Raw genomic sequence first — 27,038 nt, 5'->3', positions numbered from 1 at the left:
TATACTGGGACAAATTTTAATAACTTGGAAGTAGACAGATGAGCAATAAGACATTTCCAGTTCAGTCAATGGTAAGTGACTATTTGGCAGAGCTTAATTTTCAGTAATAATTGTTCTATAGAACAAAAATAAATAGCTCTTCTGAAATTTTACCTTATTTATGAAAGTGTTTTAAATGTTTAGTTCATCATGTATTTGTTATATGATTCTTCTCAAAATAACAACAACTTCCAGGAGTTTACAACAGATCTGCATAAAACCAATTGCAGAGGAGAACTGCAGACCACTGCCCTGACTTTTTGTGGATAGAATTTTGCTCAAGTACAGTTTTATTCTGAAAAGACCAAGTTTTATATTAGGTTTTACCAGCTTTTTGTTCTGGAAATCTCCTGAGTTACTTATGATTTTACAGCCATCCGAGGCACACAATATCATCACATTACAAGATTTCAGCTATGCAGTTACCCCCTTAGAACAGCCATTAAAAATGCAGTGCTGGTAAGTGCCTTGCTGAGTGCTCTGTTCAGTGATCTCCAGATAACAGTGTTCACCACCACTTTGCTCAGTGGGATGTATTAATTCTAATTAACAGCTATGGAATACAAGAAAGAACCAGCTGCCTGTGCCTGAGTAAGGAGCACAGCCCTGCAGTGCTGCACCAGGCTCAGGAGAAGGTTGCCCTGAATGAAGAACCACATTTCCATGCTGGGTTATGAGGAAAGAGCAGCAGTCACAGCAGCAACAAGGAGCAAAAGCACAGACAGAAATAATCCAGAAGCTGCTCAGAATTTAACTAAGGAGAGAATGTCTGCAAGAGGTGGAATATAGAGCAGGGCTCATTGAGGTGTTTTAAATGCAAAAAATACTTTGCCCTCTACGATCATTAAAGCTGTCTCAGTTTACATGCCCCAATTCCCCAGCCTTTAAAGAGACAGCACTAAAATGTGAAGTTCATGTAAGCCAGGTTAATTACATAATGTCTCTAAATCATTATGCCTACACAGATCCAGAAGCTATCACCATTCTAAGAGCACAGGCATGAAACACCACTGGCTGAGTTAGCTGGACAGACTGAGTGAAGCCTCCCAGTGGAGGCCAACATGAACAAAGCCATGTCAGATATCAGGCACATCTCCCTTTAAATAAACTCCTGACCACTGTGGCCTTGTCCATTCATGCACTCAGCCCTCACAGTCTGCTGGCCACATCTGTCACAAGTTATCACAAACTATTTGACATTGAGGAGATTTGCAAATCTACTTATTTAAGCTGGCAATAAAATGAGCCAAGTCCAACCAGTCAGTTTAATAAGCCAGTTTATCAACTCCTGAAGCATCAATGCCAGTCCAGATCACTAAACAAATACAAAGATCATTTAACATGCTTAGTTTACCAGTCCTTGTCCTGAGTCAGCAAAGCTCCAAGCAGTGTTTCCTGTGAAAGGAAATTCTGTCAGTATGAGTTATTCCCTTGGAAAAGACAGGTATGTCTGGCAATGGTCAGTCACAAAAAAAATTAGAACTATTTTTGTAAAAGGACTGTAGACACATGATGATGTAATTGGCAGGAGACCCATATGGATGTTGCTTTCCAAGGTATGAAGTAATCCAGTCATTAAATAGTTAATGGCTTCTTTCTTTGCCACCCCCACCCTCTCCTGGACAAAGGTGGCCACCAGACACATGTACACAAACTGGACTGTCAGACAGTAAAAATGGCCAGATCTTTCCATTGCCAAGCACAAAAATGAGGTCCACCCCTGAGGTGATGCCTGTGAAACCAGCACAGAGGGAATGCAACACCAGATTTTCACATCAGCAGCTCAGGGAGCTGCAGACCTGACCAGACCAGGAGTCACTCAAACCAGACAGTGTGCTGCACAGGAGAGCCTAATACACTGATTTGTTATATACATACAATATTTAATAAAAAATAACCAATTTATTATTTGTAAAATTTTAATGATCTATCATTATCCCACTGAAAATCTGAACATGTAATAAGGAACACATGCATTCAAATTTTCATATTCTTAGGCCTGGAAAACAAATGCATTCACTGAAGATAGAAACAATTTGGCAGATCTTTTCAGGATATAAGAGAGTTGCTAGACAAAAAACCTGAACATTTAATTATTTACATCACACTATAATCCAAAGATTCCAATTAAGCATAGAGCCCTCATTAAGTAATTTCAAAACTGTCATTGCTTGGAAGAAAGGAAGGTGCTGCATTGGGCTAAGCAAAGTCTCCTGAGAAGGCCATGACAGGCCAAGGATGGATCTCAGGCCAGCACCATTTCCCTAGCAATAGTGAGAAAAAGCTGTGCATGTGAAAGCAGAGTAAACACCTGGTGACAGACACACAGTCTGCTCTCCCAGACTCAGAAATATGCAGCTTCAAGGGCTTCCTCAGATGGGTGGCTTCACTCAGTCTAACAGCTCTTGGCAGTTTTTCCTTCCATGAATTTACCCTATTTGGTTTTTTTTAACTCCTGCAAAACCTCTGGTATCCACAACACCCTGTGCCAGAATTGTGCCACTGTGTGGTGGCATCGCTTTTGCTTTGGTAGGAACCTATAAACAGCTTTATTTTCTGCCTTTAGTCCAAAGGGAAGAAATACCCTTACACAGACCATTTCTCATGGAACTAATCACATGCCAATTTGTTCCCAGGATATTTGATTTCAGTTTACATAAGTTCCAGTATATTTGACTGGTTTTTAAACAGAAACTGTTTCAAACTTTTAATTGTTCTAGACACTTCTCACCCCCTTTCTTCAGCCCTCTCGCCATTTTTGGGAATTAGTTACTCTGTATGTGAGGCAACAGAGAAAGGAAAAGTGACCTTGCATAACACCACCACAGCTGGTTTCTGTGAGATATGAACTGATTCTTTTTGAAATTTGCCATCACAAACATGAGACCAAAAGACAGCCAACTCTCTGCCTTGTAATAGAAATCTTGAATTACCTATAATGTAAGCTATGGCTCTTTAAAACCAAAACCCAAAACACAAAAATACACATCTCTACTCAATATAAATAACATTTAAGCACACAGAGAGAACAAAATGCTTCCACAGCTAAGTATTCAGCCATCAGCTGTCAGATTCCAGCCATCCCTTTTGTGCCACAACATTCCACAGTGCAAGTAGAAGACCCTCCAATGTTTCCCAAAACCACGAGACACTTGGTATTCAGTCTAGTTCCATTTTCAGCACTGTCTTTATCGTTAATCATAAGAAAAATATGATATGAAAGGAAAAATAAAAGTTTATTTGCCACGTCTAGGAGGCTCACAAAGGTGATAGTCCTTCTTTACTTGAGGGGATGATAATCTAATGGGCAGGAACACAAGTCATGGGAAAATGTAAACTCTTCCTGCCCAACTTGTTTTAATGTCAACAGGACCTGGTTTTGATGGGCACACTTGAACCATTACCTGAAGTTAAAAATCCTGAGGGTGTTGTTCTAAACTCACATGCCAGGCACATTTCTTAACCAAAGGCACCCACCCTCTCCAAGTCACTTATCTTGACACTTAAGTCTCCTGGCACAGCCAGAGGCAGACCGGCCCTAAGAGCAACTCGTGCCAGAGGGGAGGGCACAGCCAGTGCTGAACAGGAACCTGCAGTACTGCAATGTGCAGGAGCTCAGGGCAAGGTAAGCTCAGAGACACAAAGAGACAATATAGAATGTACAGCACAAATCAATCAGCACTTCCTGGTAACAGAAAAAGGGGTGACAAGCTTGAAGTTATCTCAAGCAGAAAAAGATAAATCAACTAATGTTTACATAAATTGTACATTTAAATAAACTGATCATTCTTCAAGATGCAATGCATATCCTTTATATCCTCACCCTGGTGACCTGAGTGATTCTGAAGCACTCTAAGGAAAGATTCAAACTTCTTCACCCATTCATTTCTCACCCCTATTTTCTAACATAGACTCCAGCATTCATTTACATTGAAACAGTGAAATTCTTCCTTGATGACAGTGAGAAGAGTTTTCTTAACAGCCCTTCACACATTTTATTGACAAGATCCCTCTAAAGTAGGGATTTACAAATCTTTTAATGAAAATCCAAATTCAATGGTTTTATTAGACATTGTCTTACAGATCAATATTTAGCGAATTACTTTATCTCTTCTCAGATTCATGTTTGTTTTGGCAATAATAATGGTTACATAAAAAAGCAATACTAAGAAAATAATAGTTCATAAATGTTAAGTGGTATTTAATAACTGCAAATGAAGGACATTGCTATTATTATTGCTGTATCTATTGCTCATCAGAAAACCTCACTCTGCTCAGTGCTCTGTCTGTATTTCCATGGAGCAAACTCAGAGCTAAGATCACATTAGAACACTCTCCCCCAGGAATTCTATTAGCAGAAATTGTCCCCTTCTAGCAGTATTTAAATCTTTAGCTATTAGCCAAAGGAGAAGCTATATTTATCCAAGTATTTCTACAGCAATGTAACAGATTCTACACAAGGAAATTTTTCCTAATTGTCCTAATCACACAAGAATCAAATACACACTTCTCCCAGAAATATAAAAATAGTTAAACCCAACATTTTCCATTTTTAGAGTTAAGCATCTAAAAACTATCAATTTGTCCAAAATAATAATAAATAGTCAACAATTTCCAATTTTCCCTGAAGAATAACAATTCCTTTCAAACTCCTTTAAAGGAATGACAATTCCTTTGAAGTTGGGCCCAATGTCAGGTCTGATGGGATGAACTAACATTTAAGTATTAGCTCACAGACAAGGTCAGGCTACTGTGGGTTTATGATTTCCAGAATAGTGCTGGATTCCACCCAGCTCACTTGAAGTGCCTGCAAGAGCTTCTCTTTGTCTGCAGCCATCCAGGCAGGTGAGCCCTTAAATGTAATTAATGCTTCAAAGAACAGGTGTACTTCAAACCAAAATTAACATCTGATCATTAAAGAAACCACAGCACTAGGTTTGACACTTGCTAATAAATAAAACTCTTAAAGCAAGCAGTGTTGATTCTCTATTTTTTCCACAATGTTTTCTGTCTGTACTATGTGAGAGGTCTACAGAAAAGGAAAACTGGTTCAACAGCTGACTGTAAAAAGAACACTGCAAATATTGATGAAAACACTGAACAGAAGGAATGGCAAATCTTCTCTATTTTAGTTCCATGACTTTGAAACTGTAACTTCAAGTGTACCTTTATGTCACAAGTTTACAGGAAAAACAACACACATTGCTGCTTACTGCATAATTACCCTCATTAATACTTTGATTCAACACCCACCATAATCAACAGAAAGAGTTTGGTTCCTACAGCTTGCATTAACCACCACTGACAACTGCAATGGAATTTCTCATACACCTATTCAACAGTATAAAAGGTCTATATTTAAATCCTGCATTCACACAGCCCTTTTATCATGTTAATTATTTACTAATAAGAGATTAAATGCTTTACAATAAACTGTCATTATGACATCATTTTTCTTTTAAAGGTTTAACACAGAAAATGAGAGAAGCAATATAACAAACTTTTTTTCATAACAAGCAGAACAAGTTATTCGTGCTATATATGAAAACAACACAGCTGAGAAGATGGAATAGGCTTATTTCAGAATACTCTTAACAGCCATATTTTAGTTCCAGGGGTAGAGAGGGAGGGCAAAAAAGAGAATTAAATTACTCACACTTGTATCCAGGCTGCAGATACTGATTGTATCTTCATCTTGAGTACTCTGTTTCCGTTTTTTCTATAAAGCAAAATGAAAAGAAAGCTCAGTTTTGATGAACAATAGCAACTGCCTTTGGTTTGATCCCAAGACAAGTACACATCATGATGTCATACACATAAAATATATGTGTATATATATATAACTTATTCTCGTTATAATCACCATGTATGTGAATATAAACTCTCTTTTCACAACTTGAAAAGCTACCTATTAGCACATAGTGAATTAAATGCTGTTCCTTTTCTGCTCAATAGGTTCACTGCAATTAAGAAATTTAGTTCTAACTAAAAGCATAAGTAATTACTCCATGTTGTAAACTGTATTTTGGCACTTGATATGAACTTTTGTAACCGGTAAGACTGTTAGGAAGAGAAACTCACATTTTGTGCTGAAAGCCTAAACATAAGATTTTTCAAGGGCTACCTTTAGCAATCAAGTCCTATCCACAGAGAATATAAAAGGTGAAATGTACTGCAGGAATCACATGAGTGCATGTTAGGGTTTCACTCTCCATATCAGTGATTACATTCTGCTCCATATTCAGGTTTTGGGTTTGCAAATGGCAAGCCCTCCCTTGTGTCATTTCACAGGTTCACCACAAGATTAATCTTCATGCACTTCAAATAAGTGTGAAATGTCATTTAACAGAGCTCTGCCTTGTCTACCAGGCCAGGAAGCTTCAGGAAACAGGAGAAGTCACAGAATATATACATGACTCTTATTTATCCAGCTGTGTTGTCTTCCACTGTCAACCAGAGATAAGCAGTAACACATAATTATAGCTGGGATTTAATTTCCAGTCTACAGAAGTGAAAGATGAACAATTTAAAGACCAAAAACCCCACAGATGCCATACAGAGTTCATAGGTTATGGGATGTCCAAAGCTCAGCTAAAAGGTAGAAGCTGCACACAATGAAGGTATTTCTTATTTAATAAAAAAAAAAAAAAGGTAGAAAAATTCTATCTCCCCCATTCCCAGTGTCCATGCCCCCAGCTCTTGTGAAGCCCAGTGAAACAATTTCAAATCTACAAGGTCAAGCATGTGGTTTCTGAGAACTGTTTCTTTGATGAGAAAAGATAAGGAATACGTATCACAAAATCCAGAAGTTTTGATTTCATACTTTTAAAACTAAACCCTTAGTGTTGAAATCTTTTATGTTTACTCACTGGTTTTCAGCAGATCTTTGACTCATTTAAATACAATTTTGCTTTTTTTTCAGAAAATAACTTCTGATACTTTTTTAAAACAATAATTCCAAAGTCAGGAACAGCTGTGTTTTAACATCATTATTATCCAGAAACTGGACCACGAGTTCTGTCACCACATTATACGGTCAGAAGTGTTTTATGAAAGTAATTCTTCACCCTCAGACTAAGCACAATCAAATCCCTTTTACTGCTACAGTATGGATTATTAGTAACAAGTTAAAGCACTGACTAGAACACAGAAATTTCTGGACCAGACCACACTGAGCTATGAACTGAGCTATGTTTGCTTATCCTGCATCAGTCTTTTGTAAGGTTTGGTTTTTTCCCCCCACAGGATAAACTAATCTGAATTACTATTCTTGGGCTAGCAAATGTGAATTCATTGTGAAAAACACAAATCAGGGATGAGATCTGTCAGGTCAGTACTTTGCCCAGAGAGTAACATCTCCTAAGATTCTAGTTGCAGACCAGAACATGTTGCAGACTGTTCTTCAAGCCTAATTAGAATTCTGAGGACCCAAATGCATGCATCATTCATTTGTATTCAAAAATCATATATTGATTCTACTTAAGTCTACACCGAGTCTTTAGTCACAAAAAGAAATGATAAAACTGAAGTACCAGCCCTCCAAACAGTGGACATAGGTTAAGTAAAAATGAAAAGCATTTGGATTTGGAATACAGTACTGGAATACAGCTTTCTACAAGAGAAGGGTAAATTAAAATTGTGCATGGACCTGGTGTACCTGAGTCTACACTAACTGATGCTTCCAGCGCATGGATGGGCGGGATGCAACTGCATCCACAGCTTGGGATGGTGTTGCTTTAAATCTGACACCTTAGACTTGATTTCACTGCTAATGGAGTGTGACAAATGGCCACACACACAACAAATGGGCAGCTCCTTTGTTAAACAACCAACTATGAGATTCTGACTGCAGTCACATGGTTACAGATTAACACAGAAGGTGGCACTTCCAACACTGGCCAGCTCTGAGGAAAGTGGATTGAGACTATAAATTACATAATATGAGATAATAGGCAAGGCCACAGGATTAAAGTGAACTTGAATGAGGCAGGAGATGGTTTTACTGCAGAGGGAAGGTTACACAACAACTGTGTGTGGGCTCTAACTGCTCTGGGTTCAAAACACAGAGGTACCATGGCCAAAGCAGTGGCCATGAGGACAAACATCCATGGCAGGGCTGTTCAGGTAAAGCACAGCACAAAATGGAGTCAGCAGGAATTAAAATACTTGTATCTTATTTAAAAGCAACATTTTTGATTATATAGTAAACATCAATATACTCCTGAGTTGATACAAATCAGTATCAACTGTGATGTACAGACCAAAAGCAATGAAAAGATAAAAATAAAGTGTAGGAAAAGCAATTACATATTCAGTAAGTCAGGGACAGCCTCCACAAAATAGATCTCTTGCTCTACCCCATACTTCACTGTGTTAATCAAAGGATCATTCCTCACTTTATTTTAGATCTTCTACTTACTGAAAAGTACTACACACTTAATATAAAAGCTACTGAATATGAAATGTTATCTGGAAGCTTGCAAATATTATACTCATTATGTTCTCTGTGAGGCACAGTGGTTATGCAACACCAGTCATTTCAAATAGAAATTGTTAAATATTAACCAGGGCAGGCAAGATTAATGATTTAATATTTCTGAGACTTTCAAGAGCTATTATCATTGTATAAGTGGGGGCAGAACTCCATGGCAAAAAAAAAAAAAGCAATAATTGAGCTACCAGATCATAGATAAATTTCTTTGCCCATAATAAGTGGATTAGAAGCAAAGATTGCAGTGGATATTGTGCAGGGAGCATAAGGTGCTCATTAAATTAATCCCTGCTCTTTGTGAAGATCTTTTCCCCAAAGGGGGTTACAAGTCCTGTCTCAGCTGTCATAGCACAATGCAACTGACCCCTGAATCTGCCTGTCCCACAAAATCACCCCTTGATTCTTGCTCTGCATTTTCTGTTTTAACCCACACGGCACATGAAGCAACACAAACCTCTCCCCAAAGCAGCCCAGAAGCTCAGCCTGGTGCAGCAGCCTCTGGCAGAGCCCAGGGCTGGGTGAGGAGGCACAGCAGGGTCCAGCAGGGCAGGCTCAGTCCCCCTGCAGCCCTGCTCCCCCAGCACACTCTGAAATGACAATGTCCCCCTGCAGCAGTGTGACACTGACCACAGAACACACTGGTAACCCCACACTGGGCTATGGGCAAATGGCAAATGCCATCCTGGTAACCCCACACTGGGCTATGGGCAAATGCCACCCTGGTAACCCCACACTGGGCTATGGGCAAATGGCAAATGCCATCCTGGTAAGCCCACAGTGGGCTATAGGCAAATGGCATCTGACCACAGAGTGTCTCTTTGTCAGAATTTGTATGCACATGAAACAAACTAAATTGAAATATATTATGATGCTGTTTGCCTTCCTGGGAAAACAGGAAAGCTTGGAACACTTTGATAACTTTCTCTTGCACAGTATTTAGAGGCCTTAAAAAACGGGCACCCATCTGTATGAAAATAGCAGCAAGTACATGTTCTGATGAGAAATGTCTGTGTTTTCTGACTGACCACACAGGTGCATTACCTGCATCTGAAAATGAACCTCTGGCTGAAAAAGCTTTTCCTATCATAATTTTGAATCCTGATGTTTGTGGTACTGTTTCCAAAAGGCTGTGCCTACATTCACAGTTACACAGACACGACTTCCTGGCCTTGACACAGCAGGAAAGAGCTGCTTTCCATAATTATCTCACAGGAGATGAGAAGGTAAGATATCCAATTATATATTAAAGTATTGATTTCATTAAAGCAATTAGAGCAATAAGACATTATTCCTTATTCATATAAGGAAGGCTGGGTTAACATAGTGCCCATCACAAGGTTTTAATTATCAATACCACAGATTTATACTTTACCACCTGGGAGATGAAATGCAAAGATGCACAAAAATAGCTTGACAAAACCCATCCTGCGATGGGGAAGGCAATGCTTTTCAGAAGAGCTGCTGACTTTTGTTAAATCATCTCTCCATCCTAGATGCTTAGAAATGGGTCTGCACACGGACTGGTACCAAAACAAATAACAGTTCAAGATAATGTATTTGCATAGGCACATGATACCCTTAGGCCTTCTTAGTCAGAGACAGACTCATTTCAAAACCAAACACTAAAAAACTTAAAGCCTTTTTTCATACCAAAATCCATTCTAATGAAACAGACTTTTCCCATGTCCCCAACACAAAAAGTCCAAAACAAAGAAAAATTAGAAGCCTGTATTTCAGATTGTTTTCATATGAAAATATTTTCTAAAACAGCCTTTCCAGAACATACACCTGAACACACCTCAATACTGCTAACTGGAAGAAAATAATGTTTCAAATAACAGTTTTATGATTTCAATAAATATAAATAGGTGCATATATACACACCTACACACATATAAAAATATATACATATTTTAGGTATACATACATATAACAAGTATATATATATATACACACACTTGCAATAATACAGAAAAGGGAAACCATTTAGCTAACAAAGTTTTGTATCATTTTTATGTTGAGAAGAAGGGATGAAGAGATTCACTACTCTGGGCTTTATGTTCCTGTCTAGCTTATGGCACACTTTTATCAAGGACAATATCTGTATCAGACTAAATTAAAAGACAAAAGTACCCAAAGACAAACAATTTGAAGAGATCAGGTAGAGCAAAGATAAAAATCAAAAGGGATTAATGTGGAAGGATGGGAAAAAACTGATCAAAGACTTAATAAAAAGTCAAACATCACAGGCCAGGTTTAAACCACAGTCCAAAGGGTGGATTCTGTCTGCATGAAATGCAGCATTATTACATGATTGTTTTTCTTTTAATTTTAGAAAGTAATCAGTATCTCCTGAGCCAGCTGAGAACCCCTCTACATCTACAAGGAACCTTCCCACCCAAAGCCTGATGATGGCTTTATGCCCCAGGAAACACAGCTGGTGTTGAAGCAGCTCAGAATAAGGCAGGAGCACATAATTTCTTTAGAGAAAGACATCAAATCACAACAATAATCCAGACTTCCATGTGAATTTCTAGTCACATTTTTATCACAAATTTTATACAACTTTTTTTTTAAATCCATTTAGCCTATAAATTCTATTGGTGTGTAATTATTTTTATCAGCAACATGCACATGTGTATACTAAAATATATATGTGCACTTCTAAGCGCCCTTCTAACTCTTCAATCTCTAACATGTACAGATGCTGGTAAATTCAAAAGAATATTCAGACACTACAATTCTCATTCTTTCTTCTTTGTAGCTTGTCAGTGCATCCACACCCATCCAACCAACACAGGGATCTCTCTTCAAAAATCCCTGAAAAGTACCACTTGCTAAGACCATATTTATTCTTTTAATGACTCCAAAAATTTCAGCTGCTGTTGCTTCTGTGTTACAAGATCTGATTCAAGTTTTCATTGCTTTCATTTCAAATCACATTCAAATGTGATTTGAAAATTATCAAGCTCCCAGTTAGTTACACCACAGAGTATGGAGGACTCAGTGAGGACAGAGTCCAGTGATGAGGCACAAATAGTACAAAACAGATGTCAAGAGGAATGCAAAAAGGGAGGCATAGGGTGAAAAGAGTAAACTACAAACTGGACTGCTTCAATGTTTCAATTCTCCTATCTAATTTTAACTGTTTCCAAAAGTTTAACAGATGATACAGCCAGCAAACAGAAAAGTTAGAACATTTCAGTTTAATCTTCCTAATACAAGAGGAAAACCAGCCTAAAAGCCAGCATTTTTTTTTTCCTGGTGTTATTACTCAGTTAATGAAATATGCCTTGGATCCAGCCTAATTACTAAGCAAGAGATTAATAACCTTCTGTTAAGGTTACTTGAATGATCACTAATTTAACATTTCCTGCTACAGGTGATGGGCTACAATCCCACCAAGCAGAGTTCAGAAGAGAACCAGAAGAGACAGCAGTGGTGTTGCACTACCCAGCTTCAAGCCAGACTGATACTGACAAAAAGAGTAAACCTCACATGGGATTAGACACTTTCCATCATATCACACTCCTGCTCACTGGCATTAAAGCATGTAAAATGAAATAAAGGCAGAGAAGACACAAAAAAATCCCAAAACCCCCAAAAAAACCTTTAAAAAACACCCTTGAGCCTGGCTGATATAATGCACAGACCTAGAAGGTCTGTATTGCAGGAGAATGTGACATATTAATGACACAAACAGCTCAGTGTGCAATCCCCAACAAGAAATATCTGCATTTCCTGTTGATTACAGGGCTTGGTTACAAGATAGCCAATTTCAGTTTCACAATAAAGTGACAACTCACTCTCTAGAGTTTAAGCCCTTTCAGAAAGAGATGGATCTTCTTCCACCTTTAAAGCTCAGCCCTCTTGGCCTTCACCACAGCCTGTCACTCGCTTTTCTGCCAACACCTGTGAGCCTCCCTGTTCATCTCCCTCTTCTGTGGCTTTATCACTGACAAGAGTTGAGGGATGAGGAGACAAAAACATATCAAAATGAGTTTTCCCAGAGCATGATGCCTTTTCTAGCTGAATAATGCATCATGTATGTTTTTGGAGACCATAATCTCAGAATAGTGAATTCTAACACAAAATTTTTTGAAGTCCAGAACTTGCTACCCTGCATTTCAGTATCACATTTCTTTGTGTTAAATTGGCAAAAGGATCTTGCAATCAAAAATTATTTACCACTATAATAAAACTGGTTTTCATGTATATTTCCAGGGCCCTCTCCTGTTTGGAATACCAGAAACATTCCAGGTTTCATTTTCTCAGGAGTGACACAAAGTCCTTAACATTATTGCTTTTAAGGACAAAGTGCCAGAGATGACCTGACTGCACAGTCTGCACTGTGACTGGTCACAGCATGGACAGTCCAGCTTCCCACCCTGCCCATATTCAGCTGGCAGGAACCATGGATACCAGTGCTAGGAACAGGACTTGCTTGTTCCTGATATTCCAAAAAAAACAAACAAATGAAAAAACAGACTCTGCTCTGTTAGGGCACAGCAAAAACTGCAATGGAGGCAAGGTCATCTGTGCCACTGATGACTTTCACACTTTTCAAGCCCTTCCAGGAGTCACCACATCTCTGCTGGCCAAGATGGCAGCTCCTTGGCAGCCTCCCCTCGGCACAGCCAGCAGCTCTGCTCTGCTTGTTGTGATGGATTGGAGATTTTCCGGCCAGTGTAATGTAAAAGGAACACTGAAGTGAACAATGAAATGAAAGTTATATTCAATGTGTTTAACATCAACAACAGGAAATGGGTGTGCATGTACGGGATGCTGTAAGGACAAGGATTAGCACAGCTTTGTTTGAGGACTGGTATTTACTTTGTCTTTATTTAACCTTCTTCCTTCCCCTTTTTGGAAGACAGAGGAGAGGACCAGTAACTGGAATCTAGAACAGTTAAATACACTGACACTTCTGCAAACTTTACAGTAAAGTCCAAACCAAATTCAGCTAAATATGTCACATTTATTTCTTCTGCACAGGAGGTTTTTGTTGTGTGAGAATCCTTTCTCAGCCAAAATCTGAACACTCCTATATAAGTTATGCTTCTAATTAACACAATCAATATCTAACGATTTTAAACTCACCAAATATATACATAAAAAATAAGATGCAATGTGAAAGAGTCCACACACTATTTAGATTCAGCTTCTGTTCTTCTTTCAAACACTTTTCAGCTGGGATCTGTCAGATCCGGTTCTGTATGTCTCCAAGTAACACAACCAGTCAGCATGCCAACATCCCTGGATTCCTTAGTCTTCAGCAAGCTGAGGTGATGAATTTGCAGCTCCTGGCCTTGTATGTTTGTGCTGAGGGAGTTTAGCATAGGATTGGTTGTAAAAGCAAGAATAATCAAAGTTGGGGTGTTTTAATGCTCTAATTCTATCCTTAAAGGTTTTGTGCACTTGCAGGACACATCACGTCACAGAATCCCATGGGTTGGGAAATCCCTCTAAGATCACCAAGTCCAACCTTTCACTCAGCACTGCCAAACCACCACTAACTCACAATGACACAACTACATGGCTTCTAAACACCTCCAGGAATGGTGATTCCACCACTGACCTAGGCAGCCCATCCTCATGCCTAACAGTGCTTTTAGTGAAGAAATTTTCCTTAATACCCAATCTAAACATTGCCAGGTACAACCTGAGGCTCTTTCCTCTTGTCCTGTCACTTGTTACCTGGGAGAAGAGACTGACCGCACCTGGCTACAGCTTCCTTTCAGGTGTTGTAGAGCCATAAGGTTTCCATATCCCTGATTTGCCTTGCACTACAGCCCCCTGCCTTGATCACATATTTCTCAGAACTTCAAAGTACAGTTTTAGTCAACATACACACAAATATTTTGAAATAACTTGGATTCCTAAATGAGAGGATTTTTTAAAGTTTTCCAAGAAAGGATGCTGTAAACTGAAGCTGCAAAATCTGAGATCACGTCTGTTCACTGGTGTCCCAAATGCGCTACTCTTATTCACATATTAACAGTCCAAAATCAAAGCTCAACACAAATCATTAAGGACAAACAAGTACCAAATGCAAACCACTGCAACACATAAGACAGGAAAGTTTTTATACAGCAGTTTGAAATTACAGATTTTAACTCTATACTTTGTTCTACTCTCGATGAACATGACAATCAGGAAGCTTTTATCCCCAAAATATCTAACCTCAATCTCCCTTGCCATGAAAAAAGCCCATTTCTTCCCATGTTGCACTTGGCAAAAACAGAGAACTAGTGCCCACTCTGCAATTGTCTACACACACTCAGATAAGCCTATACTCACATCTTTTCTATACACAAGATGCACTGAATATTTTAAACCTCTCTCAAAGGCTGTATTTTCTACAGTTATTATCAACCTGGCTGCTTTTCTGTCCACATCTCTCCATACTGCAGTGTCCATATCAGCACCCAGTTTTCCAGGTGATACCACACCCACATGCTACCGAGCAGAATCATGCTGCAGTGTAAGTACAGTGTAAGTAGGATGTGTCACTGCTTTCACTTTGACAATGGAGACAATAATGCATCTTGCTATAAATAGTCCTCTTTAAGCCCTAGGATCAGCAAAAATTCACATTTTCAGGCTAGGAGACTGAGGTAGAGATGTTTACATGGGTATGACAGATAAGCAGAAGCAAAGACCTAAACCCATCACCCAGCAGCAACAAACAATGAATACAGAGAGAAAAATAAACTATCCTCCATCCCATTGGGAATAGCAGAGTATGTTACCTCCACTTTTAGCAAATTTCTTCCCTTACGCAAGGAAACATTCCTGCCAAGCAACATTTTGCTTTAATCAATACCCAGTCTTAAATCCTGGCATGCTTGGAAGGAGTATGTGTGCAATTCCAACTTACACACAAACAATACAAAGTTCCACGATCCCGATTCACGCTTACCTGATGATGCACAAATAAGCAGCACCACACCATGAGTTATTTGTATTGTACTCAGACTTTAGCAGGTTTCTCAATTTCCAGTGTGACAGTGGAAAGCCTTGGCTACAAAGGAGCCCCTCTGTCCGTCCCTCAGTTTTCGGCAGGAACTCCTCCCCATGCAGCCTCACAGTTTGCTCTCGCTTCCTGTCATGCCGTGCACTGCAAGTCTCAGAAGCTGATCTGCACTGCTGTGTCTATCTCTGTTGTGGTTTTTCTCTCACATGCTGGTTCCCAATAATATTTTAAACAGACAAAATTGTTTTACAAATGGCCAATAAGTGAACAGCACCAGTATGGCGAAGGTAAAGGTATCACTAACAGGTCTCTAAAATAACAGGTAGGTGTTTGGGAACTCTGAGCCTCAGTAACTGAAACAATCCACCTCCACCTGTGCAATTCTTACACAGCAACAGGCTTTAAACTCAAGGGCAGACAACTATGTCCAAATGCAGATGTCTGAGCACACAAAACTGCCGGTAGATACTGGGCAGAACTTTTAAATATTTATTTTACACATTTTTTTTTAGCATTTGAGAAGCAATGTGTTTAGGCGAAGTTTTTTAAGGGAGGCATAATGGTAAAAATTAAGAACTGATTGTTTTAGAATCAGCCCAGAGTAAAGGAGCAAAGATAAGCATGGCAAAGCATCCTAATTTTATGTGTAAGGACAAGTGCAGACTTTGATTTTATCCCTAGAAATTCAATATAATTAGAAAGAATTACACTTCACTCTTGATCTGCCCCTATCCTATTTAGTCTTCCATTACTAGCTCAGATCTACAAACACGGAGCTGGTTTTGCTATAAGCAGAATTCTGCATTCTTCCAGTGGGCAAGAAAGTAAAAAAAAGTTTAATTTGGGTAGCAAGATAACAGCAATTCAAACTTCATCTTTAAAGAAAACAAGTCCTTAGTGAGCTGGTGCAATCTTTCTTCAGAATAAAAAATTTCTGCTGAGCTTGGAGGAAGAAGATAAAGGTGAAACCGATACCAGTGAGCAACCAGTTCCTTTGAGAAGAGGAGCCACGACATCTCTGCAGACAGAACATACTAACTGAAGGATCTTTCAGAAAACAGACATTTTAGGCCAAGACTTAAAAATTACTGAAGTACATCACTCTTGGTGAATGCTATTGGCCTGTCTTCTCTGCCCAAAAGTGAGGCAAAACCCAACCTAGCCACCTTCTTTTCAGACCCTGCCAGCAGACTATAGTACACTTTTCCAAGGAAATACATATAAACTCTGTATGTAAGCCTACAATATTTTTCAAGTATTATTTAGTCTCTATTAATTTAGATTTAAGTTATTTCTTAAATAATTTTATCCCACACAGGAAACTCTAATCCTCTGTCATCAGAATTTGGTAACACCTGACCCAGAATCAAATACAGGAGTGCATTTTATTTCAAGTGTTTTGATATCCACAGCTCTTTAATTGCACCAAAGATGAAGATAGGTAGGCAGGCATTTCTCAATCAGATCTCCTGGTAGCATTTGGATTTCTGTATTCCACTTCCTGGAGACCACAACACATAAAGACTTGAACTTGCTGTACTTCTTTCTATTTGCACTTGCACTACTCCTTAGGCTGCCTATAACCACCTGCCTCAACAGCTATCAGAATTTAAGAAGCCTAAAGGCAGATACCACAGATTTCAGCTTTCTGTCAGGTTTTTTCTCTTCAAACTAATAAACAACATTTAAAGCCTTCTGGCCCCCTGCCTTTATCAATCAACACAAATTATTGGGATGGCAAAACCTGCTTTCTAAGGTCTGAGGGAAGAAAACATTTTATCTGTGGTTTTTCCCTGCAGTTGCACAAGGATCACCTCCAAGGTACTCTGCACTTTACTGACAGTAGCATCAAGGGTGTCCATCTGAAAAAGTGCCTCTGGAACTTACATTGTAGACAGCCACACAAGTACCAAGGAAGGTACTTGTGTACAAGATACCCTGTCTAGATTCCAGACAGCAACTTCTTCCAAAGAATGAGGCCCAAAAATCAGAACTGACAAACTCGGAATGTGTAAATACACAAAAGCTGCTCCTTTGGTCCCCATGCAGTTAGAGCAGTTCTGTCCAGTCCAACCAAACATGAAATGAAACAAGGCAGCACCATGAACACAGGATCAAATAGCCAGCCAAAAAATCTACAAAGCTGAGTAAAGGGAATTAAATATTGCTGTAACTATAGTTTTCAAGAACAAAGGATGAACACCAGCTATTCTTTTTTCCTTTTTTTTTTTTTAATTAAAACAAATAAATCTGACAACACTGTTTCAGAAAGTTTCCTGCCTCAGTATTCTCACTGGTAAAATGCCCACAGCACTGTGGTGGCATAAGGCTGAAGCCTGTCCAATGTCTGTAACCAGCAGCACATCACAAGTCTCTATTCACACAGCACACAGACAGTTTCCAGTTGCTGTGTCAAAAAACACAGCAAAATGCAAGCAAAGCTACCTAAGCAGGTTCACTGTTGCTTTCTTCTCCAGAGTTCTTAAAATTACAGATACTACAAATAGGAAAATAAATATATAAAATCCTTCTTCCAGGGCAATATCCTACTGCTGCAACAGGTATTTCACTGCACAAAGGGGAACATACACATCTCAAATGCTCTGAGGTTTGACCTGGCTCTTTCCAAGGGCTGGGAGAGACACTCACTGGTAGCAAACTCCCTGCAAGACATCCAAATTTGCCCATCCCATCTCCCTTAGTACAAACCACTGACTTTGTAGTTTCTCCTGTGTTCTCCCAGAGATAAAGATCAAAGGAAAGCTCAGATGATGCTTCCCAGAATGGGGAAAAGATTGCCATGATTTGTTCAAGACATTTAGAAGACAATTTTTATTTTTTCTGAGAATTTTTTTTTTTCTTTTTGTAGTAGTCCAGAAGCAAGGGCCACAGCAAGCTGCACCAGCCACTGCCCAGCTGAGGAGCCTCAGGAAGCCCTGCAGCTCTCTCCCATCTCCTCCCAGTATCCTTGCAGTCAGGACATGCAATCTAATCTTCTTAGGATCAGCACAACTGCCCTCATTCCGTGACCTTTGCACAAGGCTACAGCTCTGCTTTGGACTCTTGGAAGGCTCTGGGAGGACACACGGTTTGTTGAAACTTATGACTGCTACTTCTGAGAATATTTAAGGTTGTGAACTACTGAAAACAGTGCTTGGAAAAGAATTAAGTTTAGCAAATTCAGTGAGGAGCCTGCTGGCACAGAGACAGATTGAGACTGTTTTCTCATTGTGCATTATGAGTGTTTTAAGAATGCTAAATTTAACTCTCTCTGAAAAGCTTTACAAATAACTACCATCTAGAAAGAGACAGACACAACCTGTGTAAAACTTTTGCAACAAAAACAATCTAACAAATTGTTTAGTGAGCATTTTACAAATTTAAGTGAGCATTTTACATATCATATATATTATATATACATATATACATAATGTATATTATATATACATATTATATTCATCTTCCATTAGGAATGGGATATCCCATTTCAAAACACGTAACAGAACCCAGGAATTACAAAGATTTGTCATCATGAATGAATTTTAAGAGCTTCAACAGATCTTAATTTACACCAAAAATTTAATTGATTATTATTAAAGAAATGCAATAGTATGTTCATTCACATGCTTAGATTGTAAATTCTTTGGAGAAATAATAATTTATTACTATGCTTGTGTAATATCCAGCAAAACAGAGACCTTATTTTCTGGTTGCTATTGTAATAACAAAATTTGTTTCCAGGCTGCAATAAATAGAAGGTACCATCATATTGTTCTTCCTAAGCATTTGTGCCAGATTTTAAAAGATGGCCATCACTGTTAACTGCTGTGTACAATCTAACCACAGCATTAGCTTTCAAGAAGAATCTTGCACTTATGTTTAGAAATATTTAGGATTCATTCTACAACTAAGATGTTTGACAAATTCTGGTTGTGAAAGCACCTCTGTGTTTGGAATGAAGGGGTGTCCTCATGGAGATACCAACAAACCCCCTCAAAATGCTTCCTCAAAATTGAGAACTCAAACTTTCTTTTCTTTTCCCATCAGCTTCAGGACTGTTTATAAACTGTTTCAGAAGTTCAGAACTTCTCAGGAGGTTTCTTTCTCTCCTGGTCCTTAAAAGCATTTTGTTTAGCTTTCAGTCACAAGTACAACTTGACAAACTAAATTAGAACCTCTGGGACTGCAGAGAGACTGCAAATGGAGAGGAAGATGTTAGAATAAAACCTCCAGTATAGAGGATTTCCCAACTGTCTTTGGATATACTTTTAAAACCTTTTCCAAATTTGTAGTCCATCTATTTACTTTTTTTTTTTTATTTAATCCACAGTTTGAAATAATAATACCTAAGCATTACCTACTTGAAAACTTTTACAATCAAACTTAGAATGATCACTAAGGTTTTGTACTATAAGCACTAGGAGATTAGACAACAAACCATCAAAACAATTTGGGGAAAATGGAAAGCCACATTAACAATGTATCTTTGTAACAGGTTGTGATAACACCAAGTCCCCCTGCAAGCATCACTAGTAAAAGCAAACACAACAGCATTTCAAGCCCATGTGTGCAGCCCTTCATTTGCACAATATAATTGAAAATAAAACTGCTAATATCAAACAGTGTAGCATCAATGAAATACCAATTTATAGTTCAAAATTGCTTCTAAAATGTTGATTTCTCAGACTGGACAAGAGCACCACTCAGTTAACCATTAGAGGTTTCTGAAACAAAGTCATAGGAAATAGTAATTTCACATCACGCGTTCTCAAAGAGCAGTCACTGGTGGAGTGGAGGGAAACAAAGAAAGAAATGGGCAGAGTTTGATTGGAGGTAAACTGAACAGGGGTCAAGTTCATCTGCTGCTGAACAAAGAAAAGAACAGTAAATGACAGCAGGAGTACAAGGTAACACCCAGTCTATGATTAAATACAGGAAATCTGCTCTATAACAGAACATCCAACTTAGCATAAGAGAATCACAATTGGACCTATCTGCTTTATCACATGCTGCTTCTAGCTCAGTATTGTTTGTATGTGCAAAATAGCTGGCATGGAGGGTTTATAGCATATACAGAATATTTCTACTATAAATAACAAACCACACCCGGAGCAAAAATAAACTTGTTACAAAGCACTGACAAAGAACCATAAAACAAAACCCTACAGCAGTAGCAGAATGACTGTATGAAGTATAAAAAAACCCCCATTCTTTGAAAAGATAAAATGAAATTATACAAAACCCCTCCAAATGGGAAATATCATAGTATTTCCATTGTCAGAAAAAATCAAGGTATTAATTAAATATATGAGCTTTTGTAAGCAGAATATCTACCTTTTACAACAAAAGTCATGGGTGAAAAGTCTTGCAGATGTCAAAGTCTGTGGAGTTCTTTTCAGGAATGCCTCAGCCAAGTGCTCTATAAGGGCCTCAATACTCTTGTCCCAAGAAACACAAATCTGATTATAACTGCCATGTAATCGACTTGGAAGCATCTCTGTAAACTAGGTGGACAGTTTAATGGCTATGTACTTAACTCATAGATGACTTCTTGGGAGTCTTCTTTCACAGATGTAAAAGTTGTGAAAGCTTAATAAAACAGCTACTGAATTGATTTAATGAAGTCAGGGCAAACTCATAAGCAGTACAGCACTCCCTAGGTAGCACAAGCAGTAATAGTTCATAAAACATGCACAGGTTTGTCTGCCTGAGCCCCCAGCTATTGGAATTTTGAAGTCTAAAGGCCAGTCAGCATCATTCCCCTTTGTAATTAATTATAAACAACTCACAGCTGTCACTCCAGCCCATTCCTGTTGCCACACTACCGTATGCAGAGGACCTTGTAACTTTCAGTACCCATTGATCCTACAAAGAAATACGGCCATTTATTACAGGCCTAAGAATCCCACAAATCAACAAACCATGTTTGGCTGGAATTCCAAATAAAACATTCTACTGTGGCATGGCTAATCTTGCATCACACACTGTGGGTAGAAGTTATGGTGAAGAAGCCATGCTGACTCAGCACACGGCTTTGGAATAATACAATTTTTAATTATTCAAATTTTATAACTGGTCACTCTGAATTTGTAGTTCAATTCAGTGTATACATTAAGAATATGACAATTCCGATGTGTTTTGAAACTGCAGATGGAACTGACTGCTATGCAGTTACGCAAATGCCACACAATGAATTTCTGATAGCATCTCTATTTGTGTGCCAATATAAACCTTGCTGTTCCAGTAGAAATTAGTCTTGTGACTAATCAACAACAGTTCCAGTGGTTTGTTCAAAACCAAAACCAATAACAAGCTAAACCATTTAAAACTCCTCCCATAGATTAAGCAGGGAGACACCAAACCTAACATTTGGTACAATTTATAAGCTCCTGTCTTCTGAACCAGAAACTGTATATCACGGGAGGATATTCACAGTGCTCCATACATTGCTGCTATCAATGGTGTGAAGTAAAGTTTCCCTGCTCCTGCAGTGCTCCCAAGAAGGAGCTGCAAGAACAGACTTACAGAATCGCTTCTGACCATTTCTGGTGTCAGGTATCAGGGCCATCCTGGCCCAGGAAAGGTCAGAGCTGGACAGCAGCACAACAGCTCCTCCACAGGGGCACACTAAAGGCAAGTCTGAGCCGAGCCAAGCAGTAAAAGAGAAGGGCTGAGACAAACTCTGAAACAGAAGAGCTTGACCCCACTGTAAGAAGACAGAGGAAGAGATGTAAAAGGAGTGAGTTGGCACGCAGGAATTCATCATCTCTTGGAAAGCAGAAAACGAATACGGAATTCTGTTCAAAGACAAAGGGGGAGGAGACAGGTCAGGGATCAAGCATCCACGTATCTTTAACTTGCTGCAGGTTAGAAGAGGTGGGACTCTCTGCAAAGGCAAAGGGAGGAGAGCAGCCATGGGGAGCAGGGACCCCAGCCACACTCCTCTGCTCAGAGTCTCTCTGTAGTTCGGGAAGGAACTGACTGCTGACTGCCAGGTCACAAAAGGTACAATTATACAATTATTCCACTCCCAGCTACACTCTGAGTACACAAAATAGTCACTTAGGAAAACATGCTGTCAATGACAAAGTAACCATCCCCCTCTGAGGAAGCTGCTTAAATTTGGCATAGGAGTAAACTGAACTAACAAAAAACCACATGTGTTTTTAATGCATATGATATCTTGTGTTTTAAAATCATACTGGACATATCAAGAGATTATGGTATTTAAGCACATTTGATTTAGAGATAGTGCATAACATTGTTTCAACAAGTATGAAAAAAGGCCTGCGTGATACCACTTCTAATTTCTGTTACAGGTAACATCATTGCTTAGGCAAACAACTATCAGTGGATACAGAAAATAAGTAAATCCAGGCAGAATCCAGGAGAGGTACAGAGGCGCTTTCTACGGTAGTAAAAAATAATATAAATTTATCCAATTATTCATCAATTTAAAGTCAGGATAAAACTTCTTTTCTCTCTTAAAAATTTTTATCCTGTTGAGATTTGTGCACTCTGAATGGGATAACTCAAGTGTGTCAGTCTGCACAACAAATATACTGTTTTCTAAATGCTGTCTGAAAAGTGAGGAATCCTTCTCATTTGGCATGGCAGACGCCTTTCCTTTCCCCCCACAGACACATGTGCAGTAAAACTAGCACAGAAACCACTTACATGTCTAAAATTGACTTTCTGCATATTTAACACTTTTTTATGACAAGTTTCTCATAAATTAGATCAGCCTTCCTCACAGGTGACCACATCTGCAGCTCAGCTAGATGCTTCTAAAAACTAGAAAGGAAACAAGAAAGGAGGAAATAGGAAGAAGCCTCAATGCAATAAATTATCTTCAATCTTCAGGCAACTGTGCACTAAACACATGCCTCAAACTGTTTCAAGCACAAAATGTTGGTTTAGATGTCTCTATTTTCAGCACTGAAGATCTTCAGCCAAATCTGTTGTGTGTGGCAGGGAGGAAATAAAGAAATGATCATAATGGTTCAGATATTTGCTTAAAGCATGCAGGAAATTATGCTCTGTCAGTGGAACAGTGGAGAGGCATATCAGAGACAAGGGCAGACAAAACCAGCATCCTCTTCAGTTCTGCCTACAGCCCAATATTCTTCACTGATCAGTAACTGCTTTTCTTTTGACTGACTGGCAGTTTCTTCATAGTCAACTCAAATGTCCTGATAGCAACACTGTTACCACTACTTCTGCAAATTTATCTAATTTATCTCTTTTTTTTAAACAATCATTTGAAGACTTCCATTTGCATATCTAAGTCTAGAAGTTTATCCTGCTGGCATAAACAAAGTGGGTACTTTTAAGGGAGACAGATAAGGCAGCTGAAATATCAATCTCTCAAGAGATTCTTATTCTTCTTGGATTCAAAACTTGCTTGTTTATAAAACTGACTGTTCTTAGTGTGGTAGAAAATAGCATACAAGCATATAACTCAAGACTGTATCATAACTACCAAAAAACCACAGAAGCTTTAATCCTCACATCTAATTGTGTGTGGATGACTGAACACATGTAATCCTCATTTGATGGAAGGCTTTGTGAAATGAAGCTGTTTCCCACTCTACACAGCAACATAACACATTATTTACACAGACACTCAGAGCAGCATATTCACCCGCTCTCTCTTGCTTATAAGCACCAAACAGTGAGGAAGAGAAAAGCCCCGTATCTGCATCAAGGTTTTAAGGGAAGGGTGGCATGGGGATAGGAAGGACAGTGAGAGTTAATGGTAATCAGAAGATAAAGCAAAAATAGAATTAATAGTATTTTCTGTGCCAAGATCTGTGCTGGTGTTTTCTTTATATTCATTATTGACCTGCCTCTGAACTGTCCTATCCCTTCAGATATTTGTGCTTCTTCTCCCTACCAAGTCCCAGGCACAATTTGCTCACCACTGACACCATCTTATCATCTCAGGGTCAGCACTTCCAAAGGCTGAACTGATAAACCTGCAGTGCTCTACAGATTTCTGCCTCCACTTTATACGTCCATCTCTCTGTTTTTATACTCACTAGCTTTCTTCCATTTCTGTACTCTATCCATTTCCACTCTCTCTCAGAATTCTTTCACAGCTCTTTGCTTTCTCCACCCTGGCTATCCCTCTTTCCAAGTTGCAGATTCCTCCTCTTTTCTTCTCCAATCCTATATCCAAGATAGGATTTTGCTTTTATTGCTTTTCTATAGTCTATATTTTATATTCCTTTGCTTCATTCCTTTTCTATTATAAGTACCACCTCTAACACCTAACCTCCTACATTCTAGTCTTTCCTCCAGTATAGGATATTCTTATCTCCACAGGGTCTTTGTTTCTTCCTCTGGAATGGCAGCTGTTACTGTAAGTACTTTCCCTTTATAATAGTCTATTTGCTAGATACCTGACTGAAAAAATCTCTTCAAATCCCAAATTAACCTGATGCTTTCTGTGTATGCAGGAGGAGCTGGTAGCAAAAAGATTTCACTGCTCAGTAACAATGTCTAAATTTAATCTCAACCAGGTTTGGTTTATTCAGTTTAAAAAAAATTATTAACTCCTTTCTCCCCACTGATATCTAAACACAGCCCAAAATTCTGGAAGTCGCTGCTACCACTACCTAGAAACAACAGAAACGTGATGTCATTCTGACATGAAAATCCCCATTGAGAGAGTTGAACATGACCTCTAACCATGGAACTCAAAAGTGCTGCTCAAGATGGAAATCTGCTTCTTCTGATAAATTTAAGTAAGGAAAAGAGAAGTGCAGAGGAGTTTCTTTGGTAAATGTGTCACATCCGGGCCTTCCTTATCTCACTCTGAGGTTCACGTTGGTGTGTTTTCCAGGTTTCTTTAACGTGTCCTTTTATCAGCCTGATACTGAGACATTGCAACAGAGTGAACTGACTGCAAAGCGAGGACAGGGAGATGAGCACAATGTTGCAATCCTGTGCTAATCACTTTATTCCTTGTTATTATTTGTGACTGTTGAAATGATCCTGTATTACAGTTTGTAATAATAGAAGTTAAAAAAAACATAGCCACGAATAAGTCAGCTCCAGCGTTGTGTTTGTTATACTCAGCTTTGGCTCTGCTCCACTGTCAACATTAACCTAGTTATTTTAGCCAGTAAGGTTTTAGTCCTGTTTGAGAAAAGACATCAAAGCCAACCTATTATCTTTCATCATCTCTATGAAAACCTGTGTGGCTTCAAGTCTGCCCACCAGGCTTTTCACAACACATTCTTTCCATCCATCAAAATAAAATTAATGCTCACACAATGCAAATATCAATAAACACTTAGCTCTCTCTTTTCCAGTGCTCAGCAATCTTGGCTTCAGCATCCAATCAGATCAAGTGAACAACTCCAACAGGTTCTTCCCTTGATGCAGCCATTTATGTCTGACAATTAACTGCAATTGTCTACTACACACTGTATGAAATATTACAGCTGTAGAATGTGTTATACAGCTGTAGCATCTGTGTTGCTATCTCATAAGTTTCCTTAAAAATAAGGTGGCGGCCACCTGCCACAGATCTTCATTTCTACCCATGAAGGAAGCAGCTGGAAGATCCCTTAACTTGTTGCCTGTTTGCTCTCTAATACTACTACTCCTATCTGCTTTCAGGTTCTTGATTCTGGAGGATTTTACTCCCCAGTTTTCTGTTCTTTGGGTACAGCTCACTCCACCTGCACCACACAGGATCACGGAGCTCATGCTGCCACTGTGAAAGCAGCCCTAAGTCATCACTTCAGTGAGCTTCTGCTCTGAACTTGGGATCACTGTTTCTTCAGCTACAACTCATACCTACACTACTCTTCCCACTATTTTCATACCCACCTTCTTCCACAATTACTTTTCCAGGAAAGAACTGAGGGAAACACTAGAGTCAATTTTATTTTTATACTGGCTCTGAATTAATCTACAGCTTAGAAGTTGTTGGTATTTTGCCTACACTCTTGACATTGCCCTTGTGAGGGAACTGTTTTCTTGGTATCACTGATAATTTCACCCTGGTGTGACACAAGAAACAGTGACAACAAAAAGCTCACACTAAACAATAGTGGATACTCTACTTAAAGCACCAAATTAGAATGCAAAATTCAGTGAAAAATATTGTTTGTTTTAATGAAGTTGACCACATTATGAACAACAATACAATCAGTCCACATTACTTGTAATGGTAATTTAGTGTTTATTATACTTAAAGAATTCTGCAAGGCAGAAAAGCCTTTCCTTTAACCGAAAGATTTCTATGACTTGGATACAACATGCAGGGACTTCTCCTGGACTGTATCCCAGGCTCTTCCATGCATGGTGAACACCCCATTGCCACAACATCACCATTACAGGAAGTTTTACACCAAAGGGTGTAGAAGGGCTCACAGGCCTCATGGGACAGAGAGGGGATAACGTGGCTGACTCTGAACAAATTAACCTACTGAGAAGCTACCTCTGAAACCTGAAGAGGACAAGAATAAAAGCTCCTGATCCCAGCAGCAAATATAAAGATTTTTAATGTCACTTGCA

General features: G+C 38.9%; 1 protein-coding gene across 3 annotated transcripts in view; it reads right to left on the bottom strand.

The window, feature by feature from the left end:
- The window catches only part of ARHGEF3 (Rho guanine nucleotide exchange factor 3), a 112,930-nt gene that overhangs the window by 47,074 nt on the left and 38,818 nt on the right, over window positions 1-27,038 (bottom strand). For 2 of the 3 annotated variants that reach the window (XM_059480106.1, XM_059480105.1), the window contains exon 4: window positions 5,696-5,758. In XM_059480106.1, the coding sequence (XP_059336089.1) occupies window positions 5,696-5,758 (63 nt within the window). Of the gene's footprint in view, window positions 1-5,695; window positions 5,759-15,452; window positions 15,565-27,038 lie in introns of those variants that run through there. The other variant, XM_059480108.1, reaches the window with a different exon arrangement.

Source organism: Ammospiza nelsoni, chromosome 11 (assembly GCF_027579445.1).
Source record: "Ammospiza nelsoni isolate bAmmNel1 chromosome 11, bAmmNel1.pri, whole genome shotgun sequence".
NCBI classification, from domain to species: Eukaryota; Metazoa; Chordata; class Aves; order Passeriformes; family Passerellidae; genus Ammospiza; species Ammospiza nelsoni.
Note: the sequence above shows the minus strand (reverse complement) of the source record. Positions and strands in the feature narration are given on the sequence as shown.